The 10056-nt window shown below is 50.1% G+C and overlaps 1 protein-coding gene and 1 pseudogene across 1 annotated transcript; one reads left to right on the forward strand and one right to left on the reverse strand.

The window, feature by feature from the left end:
* The first annotated feature begins 4690 nt into the window (after positions 1-4690).
* Fam84a (family with sequence similarity 84 member A) lies at positions 4691-8942 on the forward strand. Its single transcript, XM_004642332.2, has 2 exons — positions 4691-4890; positions 5802-8942. The coding sequence occupies exon 2, from the start codon at positions 5838-5840 to the stop codon at positions 6726-6728; it is 891 nt and encodes a 296-aa protein (XP_004642389.1). The 5' UTR covers positions 4691-4890; positions 5802-5837; the 3' UTR covers positions 6729-8942.
* The window catches only part of LOC111812909, a 38542-nt pseudogene continuing 36574 nt past the window's right edge, over positions 8089-10056 (reverse strand).

A 10056-nucleotide genomic window follows, 5' to 3' on the forward strand; every position in this document is an offset into this window, starting at 1 on the left:
GAGTCTTGTTTCCTGTATAGCCCTGGTCCCTGCTGGCAAGATTTGATTGGTTCGCACAGCCCTGCGAGGCAACTGGCTGTTGGCCTATTGCCTGTGTCAGACGATATACTTGGCTCCCTCTGATAGGTCCGGGGGGGGATATAAGAAGGGGGGTTAGGAGAGGAGGAGGAGGAAGGCCAGAAAATAAAGAAGTCTAAAGACGAAGAAGGAGTCCCCGTCTTGTCTTTTCTCAGCACCGGTCACATACACATATGAAACCCTAGGAATGATCTCAAAACAGGAAAAAGGGAGCGTAGTAGGTAGAAGAGGAGGAGGAAGTGGAAAGGGGGAGTGGGAAGAGCAGGAAAAGAAGAGAAAGAGGAGGAGGACAAAGAAGATGAAGGAAGAGGAGGCAAAGGAGAAGAGAAAAAGGAGGAAGGAGGATGGAGGAGAAGACAAGGAAGACAAGGAGGAGCAAGAGGAGCAGGAGGGGAGGAGAGGGAAGGAGGAGCAATGGGGGAGGACTTTGGATGATTTGAACAGACTGAGCTATCACAGGGCTGCCAGGGGAGCTGACTTGAGAGAGGTACTTGCTACTTTAAGATACACCTGAAACCGAAGAGAGTGTATCAGTGAGCTAGCTGATGTTCAGACATAGCCACATAGTTTTTCTGTAAGTTTTACTTCTCCCACTTCTCCCCTTGCATGGTCTTTATCCAGGCAAGGGCACGATCTGCTCAGAATCACTCAGGAGCCCTGCCCCCTTCATCTAGCAGCTACTCCATCTCTTTGATTCCAGAAGTGCTATCCTGAATCCCTCTACTCATGGGCAAATGGCAAGAGAATTGATGAGAGACCATGGTGACAGGTTCAGGACCTACTACCACTTACTTTTTCTTGGCCAGAAGTGGTGAGAAGGTGCTTGCCCAGCTGTAGGTTTGGGGACAGGATGTTGAGCTGTGTGCCCGAGCCAAGGAGTGGCCCCAGATAGTTATAAAAGTACTTCTGTGCAGGCCCAAGAGCTGGCTATGTGCCCAAGACAGCCAAGGGCAAGAAACAGGACCCACGGTTGGTTTTACTGAAGATCATCACCAGTGTAGGGCATAGAAATAAAAGCAAAGCAGTTTTTGAGCAAACAGTGATAGACAGCAGTTCTGACAGAACACACACGTTCCTTTGGAAACCTCCCCTTCCCACTCAGTTGTAAAGGATGAGGGGTTGAGCTAAAGATATGGTCAGCCAAGTGTGAGGAGAACCCTTTCAGCTAGTGTCAAAGAAAGGACCAAGAAAGAAAAAAGATGCTCATCTAACACCATGGATACAACAATAATAGAGTAATAGTAATAATACAATTAACATTTTCTGGAAGCTCATTACAAGCTAGGCACCAGGCTGGTACACATATACTGGAAATAATCCACAGTACAAAACACGACTGTTACCTGTATTTTGCAGGTAAGGAATCTGACACATAACAGGTGGGGTGCACTCACCTTGGGCACCCCACTCATGAGCACTGATGGAGTCAGCTTCCAAAGACTCCATCCTGTTCCCAGTGTCACTATCTCCACAGCAACTAAGCAACATGGGTGAAAAGCAATAAACAAAATAATTTACAAATAATCATGTGTGGTTAAATGAACACCTTCTGATACTGCATTCTCTTATTTATACTTGATTGTGTTTGCAATTGACCTAGGGATGTAAAGATCCATTTTCCTCAGTTTACCTTTAGAGCTTTCTTTTCCCAGCCTGAGGGTCAGTGTGCTCCTTGTCTTGCATTTCCAGGGATGGGGTCACAGGGTATGTATTCTCCTTCATGACTAATAAAGCATTCAGCCTTGTATCCGACAGAAGAGAGGGGAAGGAGGGACGATGGGGAAACCTGTAAACTAGTATCTGGTACTGTCTCTCCAAGCACTGAGAGTGGTTCATGTTGCTCATCCTTGAGACTGTTGGGGCCCAAAGGAAAGGAGAGTGGTCTGCTTGTTCTGTATTCCAGAATACAGCAGGGAGGGATGAAGACAGCAATCAGGTATGGATGTTTGTGAAAGACTTGATTTCAGGGATGGGGGAGTGGTTAAAAAAGAGGTTACCCGGGGTCAAGGGCTAGACTGCTTTCTGTGGGCTCAAGCCCTTCATACGTCTCCTCCCAGACATCCCCAGTGTCCAGTTTATAATAAGACCAATAACTCACTTCTTGATCTCAGAAGCTACTTGCTCAATTCTCTTGACTGCAGCGCCAAAAGAAGTTGTTTATTATTTATGGCAAATCTAAAGTACAAAAGGACCATCACAACCTGCGGCCAGTCTCAAGGACTGCAACTTGCTTGTGGACAACAGCCAGATTTCTCGAAAGACATAAGTAAATCAAAGGTATCCAGATGCCCGTTTAGAAACCCACTTATGGCAGTACTTCCTGAGCATCTCTTCTGATAAATTGCTGCATATGAGAGCTGTAGGGAAGGGGGGGTGTCCATGGAAACTTCAGAAGGCACACTCAAATTGGAATCTTGGCAGTTTGAAAATACTCCGGCCAAATAGCCAACCAAAGAAAATAATGGCTCATAAAATGTATTATTTTCTATGTAAATTTTCTCACATCATAAAGCCAGAATTTATTAATTAGAAACTATGATAGCCCCGTTACAGACTTCTGATAGGTTGTGGATGCTGGTGCTAGGGCTCCCCCGTTACCATTTCGATATCAGCAAATACCCTCAGGAGGAAGGAGGATCCCTCACCCACTAAATCACTATAGGCTGTTTTCCTTTGTTATTTCACAATGTTTATTTAACTGTAATTAATTTTATTTTTATGTGCAAGTCATAAAAGCAAAAGTTGGAAAAACAAACAGAACAAAAATATTCTTTGAAAATCAATCCAGAGATAACTGTCAAATCCAATTTCTAGCCGCTATGAAGTATGCATAGTATTTTTTTTTAACAGAAATGGTAACATCACATAAAACTTCCACACCTCAGCTCAAAGCATCATTTTGTGGCTCGTTTCTAGGTGGCCCTCCAAAGGCTCCTTTGCTCCTAGTTAGGGCTCTCCTGAGTAACCTGCTCATCGGTGTGCATGATACAGGCCACTGATTGGCTCAGCATAGCTCTGAGTGTTGGATGAGGGACTTACTGAAGAGGGAACGCTGCATGTGGGTGGCACAGAGAATGGGCTTGTAGCCTGGACAGAATGAAAAGAGAGAGTAACAGGATGTTGTGTCGCTTCCTGCCTCCCCTGCCACGGGCTGTTTCTCCTCCAACATGCTACTCCACCTTGAAGCCAGCAGACTACAAACCATGAGCTAAATAAATCTTTCCTCCTTTAACTTATGTCTGATATTTTGTCTTAGCAACAGCAAAGTAGCTAAGACACATCACCACCACCCAAACTATTTTAAACTAACATGGCTTGCTCTTCCTTTCAGAACATTTGGATGACTCGAGCTACGTTTTTTCCTCATTGTTTTTATTTTATTTTATTTTTTTACGTTTTTTATTTTGTTAGTAAATGATGGACTTCATTTTTTTTCATCATCTTTTCAAGTCCTAGGGTCCAGTTCAGGTACCGACAACATTTTCTTAGTCTTTCTTTTTCCTTTTGCTATAACCCCCGCCCCATTTTTATGAGCTTATGTTGGTTGTACTGCTCAAAGAGTTCCATTAAGGCAGATGTGTACATGCACAGAACAGACAGTAATCACTTACCCCACACCAACGCTCTTCACACAGTCTCCCTTGTTTCACAGTGCAGGGAGAGGGATGCTCAATGCAAGCTGAGAAGCCCACTAGAATCTCTACTGAACGCAGGAAGCTCTCCGGCTGTCTCAGGGGCACCCAGAGAAAGCACTAGACTCCCACAGGAGAGAAAGAGGTTTCCCAAAAACCCTACCGGAGCCTTCCCTCCCTCCACAATGGCAGCGTTGAGACCTGGCCAGACTCTTAAGCTCTCTTCTGGAGTCTGAGCTCTAGAAGCTCACTTTACAGAGGTCTTTAGCATCCAGCATCCAGCACACATCTATCGTTTGCATTCAGAACGCAGTCACCCTTCTCTCACAAAACCAAGCCCAAATCCCATAGTAATAGCACTTCTGGGGTGACCAACGCATTTTTATTTCCTATTTTCTCGGTAAACGATGCACCAGTTTCATAAAAAATTAAAGGAAAAAAAATCACAGGCCCAGATGGGGATGGCCCAGCTGAGGATGGCCCGGCCACAGCTGGGACTTCGGGGTAGCATGGCTCCCCACATCATCCTCCTCCTCACCGGGCGTTGGTGGGATCAGCAGCGCCACCGGGCTGGAGAGAGACTGTGGGTTCTCCGTACGGTTCAGGGCATCTGGGCCAGGCTGGACGAGGCTCAATGAGACAGCACCGGCCAAAGCGGCCGCTCCTGGGTCCCCATACCCAGGATGCGGCGTCAGAGGTTTCCCCACCCCAAACTCAGAGCGCAAGTAGGGCCTCTCCTGCAAGTTGCCCCCACGCAGCGCCCCCTCGCGCTCCCTCTCATTGTCCACACCTCCGCTGGGGGCGCGCGCTTCGGATCCCGGGGGCGGGCGGGGCGGGGTGCCCGAAACCACGCCCCTAGTTCCTCCCCGGCAGTGGAGATTGACAGGGTGCCGGCCCCGATCCCAACCAATGAGCACGCGACAGGGCGGGTCCTCGAGCCGGCTGCTCCGGCTACTTAGAGTCGCCGCACCGGGCTGCCAGAGGAGCCGAGCAGAGCCCTGGGCGCTCCGGCCAGGTGGAGCGCCGCCCGGCCGGAGATGGCTTCCTAGGCAACGAACTGCGGGCAGAACCCCCTGCAGCCCCTCGCTCCCTGGGACCGCGTGTACCGCCGCCTCTGCATCGCCCATGGGGACCTGGAGACTTTAAAGGAGTTTGGGGTTCGGGAGAGGGGAAGTCACCGGTACGGAGGATCGGCTTTCTCGGCCTCGCTGACGATTTTCCTGCTCCCAGTCGCGGATCGCGTGTCAAAGAGGAGGGCGGGGGCTCAAGACTGGAAGCAGAGCTCTCGGCAGCCCCCCGCGTGGTTCCCGGCCTCGCTTCCTCGCCGCCCAAGTCTCTTTGTTCGGTTATTTTAGACCCGGCAGCGCCCTGCGCAGTCCAATTGGCTCTGCCGGGGACAGGGTTGGCAAAGTGAGGGGCAGAGTGCACCTGTCTGCGTGGGCAGGTGTACCCGGAGCTCGCGTGTACGTGCATCGGCGAGTGTGCAAGCGTGGGTGTGGGATTGTGCATAAATGTGTATGTAGGGGTGGTGAAGTGTGGCAGTGCGTCCTCGCGAAGGTTTGTCATTGTGGGTGTCTGTGACATTATCATCGTGGGTGTCTGCGCCAGCTTGTTCGTATTTGTACCCCAGATGTGCAGAAATGTTGCCGCCGATGTGTCCGATTGTCATTGTGCGAGCCGCTGTCCGCGGGGGGGATGCGACCTGTGTGCCAAGCTGGGCGGTGGGCAGCAGAGGGTCGGGACAGGAATGTTAGCGCAGTTTGCTAGGCTCTCGGGCCTTAGGTGTCCCTTGTCCCTGTTAGCCCACCCTTGCATAGTGCAGCTACTTACGGGGACCCCGCTCTCGCTTCCCTGCCCGAGTGTCCTCTGCTGGGAGTTGCACAGGGTTCTGGGTCGGGGTGGGAGGCTCTGTGGGGCGTCCTGTTCGGCGCCCGATCGGTTGCCGCGTCTGAGCCTCTTTCCCTATCCTGGCTGGCACCAGTGACACCAGGGGATAGGTGGGCGGGCTGTCCCACAGACCCTGTGCATCTTGGGGAGGGTCAACCTAAGAGTGTCACCCCGACTCTAACGGGTGCACTTCTCCCTCTCCAGATCCCCGTTCCTAGCCCTCGCCTCGTCGCGTCATTGATGGGCAACCAACTGGACCGCATCACCCACCTCAACTACAGCGAGCTGCCCACAGGCGACCCGTCGGGGATCGAGAAGGACGAGCTGCGGGTCGGGGTCGCCTACTTCTTCTCGGATGAGGAGGAGGACCTGGACGAACGCGGGCAGCCCGACAAGTTCGGTGTGAAGGCCACCTCCGGCTGCAGCCCCTGCCCGGAGAGCCCAGACCACCACCACCATCACCACCACCACCACTTGCTGCACCAGCTGGTGCTCAACGAGACTCAGTTCTCCGCCTTCCGGGGCCAGGAATGCATCTTCTCCAAAGTAAGCGGCGGCCCACAGGGCGCCGACCTAAGCGTCTACTCAGTGTCGGCGCTGCCCGAGCTCTGCGAGCCGGGCGACCTCCTGGAGCTGCTGTGGCTGCAGCCCGCGCCCGAGCCCGCGGCGCCCGCCCCTCACTGGGCGGTTTACGTGGGCGGCGGCCACATCATCCACCTGCACCAGGGCGAGATCCGCCAGGACAGCTTGCACGAGGCGGGCGCGGCCAACGTGGGCCGCGTGGTGAATAGCTGGTACCGCTACCGCCCGCTGGTGGCTGAGCTGGTGGTGCAGAACGCGTGCGGCCACCTGGGCCTCAAGCGCGAGGAGATTTGCTGGACGAACTCGGAGAGCTTCGCCGCCTGGTGCCGCTTCGGCAAACGCGAGTTCAAGGCCGGGGGAGAACTGCCGGCAGGCACGCAGCCTCCGCAGCAGCAGTACTATCTCAAGGTGCACCTGGGGAACGATAAGGTGCACACTGCCCGCTTCCACAGCCTGGAAGACCTCATCCGAGAGAAGCGCCGCATAGACGCCAGCGGCCGTCTGCGGGTGCTGCAAGAGTTCGCCGACTTCGTGCGCGACAAGGAGTAGCGCCGGGGCCGCCCACCCGGCGCCGCTGGCCCCGCCCTACTCTGGCCCTGCCTGCCTTGCTCGCCCTGGGCCGCGAGTGTCCACCCCAGGCTGCAGCTTAGTCCCGGAATCGAGGGACAGGAGAACCAGGCTGGAGCACGGGAGAGAGGGACCTGGGCTGGTGCCAACTGGTTTTGTAAGAGAAGAAGGGGGAGGGAGAGGAGAGCCCAGGCCACCACCACCATCACCACCAAGCCAGTGGTCAGCGACCTTCACCCCCCAGGGAAACTCCCCCTTTGCTATCTCGGAGCAGTTGCGTGCGCCCTAGATGTGCGCACACAGGACGGGGCTGGGGCTGGCGAGCATTCTCTCTGCGGGGCCCGCTTCCACACCGGTGTGGAAGTGTCCCCAGGTCGCAGGATCTGTGAGAACCCCAGTCTCCTGTCCCTGGTGCCCAAGTGAATAGCTCCACCGGGCCGCGCGCAAGGGCCCTGAGGCTACCTGGGACCCAAGGACAGGCTCAGCGCTTCCAGCCCCAGGTCTTCCGACGCTGTACTCCAGGTTCTGGGCTAAGCTGGATAGATTTTGCTTCCTGCTGTTTGCACCTAGGAAGCGTACGTCCCCCGCCCCCTCCACTCCCACCCTGTCGCCAGTGTGTCTCCCGGAGGCAGAGGTCCCAGTCTCGCGCAGAGAACGCGCAGCTGCCTGGCGTGAAGAAGGGCAACTACTCCGGGAAAGCGCCTGCTGCCCCCCGGTGTCTGGGAGCGGGACAAGAAGCAGGGCGCTGGTTGCTCCGAACCCTCCTTGATTGCTCCTTCCTCTAGCTGCATTTCAAAAATAGTCATATTTTTAGCTGGGCTAGAAGAGAGGGAGGGGACAGCAGCGACATTCCAGACACCAGCCGAGGGGGCTGCAGCACCACGGCCAGTCTGTTTAGTTTGGCTTGTCCTAACATAGAAACCCTAGCACACCTGGCCGTGGAAATTAAGTTTCTAACTTGAGAGCAGAGATTTCCAGCTATGTCAACAAAGCCTATCGTGTTGATGTTTTTATTGACCATTTTATCAACATGCTAATAAAATTTCAAATTGAAATTTTTATTTTCATGGCTTTACTCCATGATAGTTTAAATACTGGGGGCCATTAAGAGTGGATGTAGCTAAGAGCTTAGCTGACATTGCCTTTTTCACTCTGTTTTTCTCAAATCTTATGAGAATTTTGCTTTTTGAATATTGCATTTTTTTCTTTAAATAGCAGTGCAAGTAATGGTGGAATTATTAATGTGTATGTTGTACTGGATTTCTGTCAGGTAAAGCATTTATTTGATTTGGTGGAAATTGCTGGCAGCTCTGGGTGGGTTTTTTCTTCATGCGGTACAGCATCACCATTTCACATTTGCATCTCCATGTTTCCCTCTTTCTGCTGATGTCAAGAAGGGATCCAGAATTTCTGGCTTTATCCACTCTTCCTTAGCCAGCCCCAAAATGCTTTTCCTCACACAGGGAGAAACATGTGGGATCAGGACAAATACTTCCTTTAAAACAAACAAACAAAAACTTAAAGTTGGGTAGAACCCCTTCCGTGGGTGACGGATGATGAACTTTTCTCCTTGTCCAACCAGCCTGACTGATGCTGCGGAACTTCGTGTGTTAGACACCCGATAGCATCCGTGTCTCTTTGAGGGGAACTTGTCAGATAACCGTGTTTAGCTAATTGTTGCAAGCAATTGCATATTGACAGCTATGATGAGCTGGACAGCAAGTGTTGTGGCCAAAGCCAATTTATTGGCATTTCAAAACTAATGCAATAAAAACTGGTCAAAGTTAGCTAAGACTGGAAATGCCTTTTCCATGGTAAATAGTTGATTTCTCCTTTTCATTTTCTTTTGGTTTTCATTCTAGATTCACTCCCTGATCTTGAATCAAAGGATCAGATCAATGAAATATGAGCTAGAGTATTTTTCTTAAGCCTATTGAGCAATTTATTTTTTAAAAAAATGTTTAAATGCATATGTTTTTCTTTCAGCACATAAAACAAACTTTTGTAATAACTGATTTACCTTTGCATGTATAGAGAACTGAAAATCATTTATTTACCTAATTTATCCTTCTCTCCAATAACAGATGACAAATCATAAAATGAAATTCTTTACTGTATCTACGCACTCTATGTTCTTTACTGTGTCTCCTAATGTATCTCAGCTCCCTGCTGTATTAAACACCTTCCTAAGCACCTTTCCCCTAGGACTCTGTGATGTTTTGTCTTCCATCTGTCACTCATGTGTGGGGCCTCAGCAACAGGAAGGAATCCATCTCTGTCATGCCGAACATTGAGAAGTGTTTCTTCCAGTTTTCCTCTTCCTAAGAGGGTCACCCTAATGGAGGGATGATAGTCAGCTCTCAGATTGCTGAATCTAGGTGGCAATTGAAAATAAGAGTTGGGAAGTTAAAGTAGCATTAATTATTAGGTTGGTCTGTTAATGATTTGGTTGATGACAATCATTCTACAAATTCATAATAGTAAAACACTGGTCACATAAGGACCATGAGTAATTTTAAGGTTTTTCGACATATCCCTGTTGAAATAATTATCATCTCTTGGTCAGCATTAATTAAAATCAGTGGCAGAATATAATAGTAGTACATCACAGAGAATATCAAGAGACTGTCTAAAAGCTTTACCCTGAAAAAGGCACTTTTGTAGGATATTATGAAAGATGTTACTGCATCCTAAGTGGTGGCAGCTCTCTTTGTAGGCTCATGTGACTTTTGTTACGGGTGGATTTCATATCTATAGATTGTGTCTGTTATAGAAATTAATACATGGGCCTTTTAACATTTTCATAGGGTCCAGGAACTCAGCTTTAGTGTTGATTGTCCTGGGGAGGCCAGGGCTTCATAGTCACGTCCATGAGGGGCCAGCTGGAGACTGGCCCTGTCCAGCCCTCTCCCGCAAAAAGGAAAATTCTCTTTGTCTCCCATTCTTTCTCAGCTTCTGGAGATCACTGTGAAAAGCAAACCATTTTAAAGGAAAGTGAAACAAGGTAGGTAGTTCTGAGTGAAGAGGAAGAGAAAGGAGGAGGTAAAAGAAAGAAAGAGGAAGAGAAGGGAGAAGCAGGAACTGGATGTACTCTAAATAAACCCAGGCCTAAAATGCCAGCACTCCCAAAATGTGTTTCTTTTTCTCCAAAAGGAATCCTGCAGAAGCACCCATGTTACAGGTTTTTTGTAAAAGGAAGTAATATAGTAATGAGTCAAACTGATGCTCATAAAATTTCTTAAATACTTAAAACAATAAATTCCTGTCAGGACAGCTCTCTCTCTCTCTCTCTCTCTCTCTCTCTATATAT

This window comes from Octodon degus, unplaced genomic scaffold, assembly GCF_000260255.1.
Source record: "Octodon degus isolate 3935 unplaced genomic scaffold, OctDeg1.0 scaffold00151, whole genome shotgun sequence".
NCBI classification, from domain to species: domain Eukaryota; kingdom Metazoa; phylum Chordata; class Mammalia; order Rodentia; family Octodontidae; genus Octodon; species Octodon degus.

Coding starts and splice junctions, on each gene's coding strand:
- Fam84a (XM_004642332.2), top strand. CDS start 5,838: ATGGGCAACCAACTGGACCGCATCACCCACCTCAACTACAGCGAGCTG.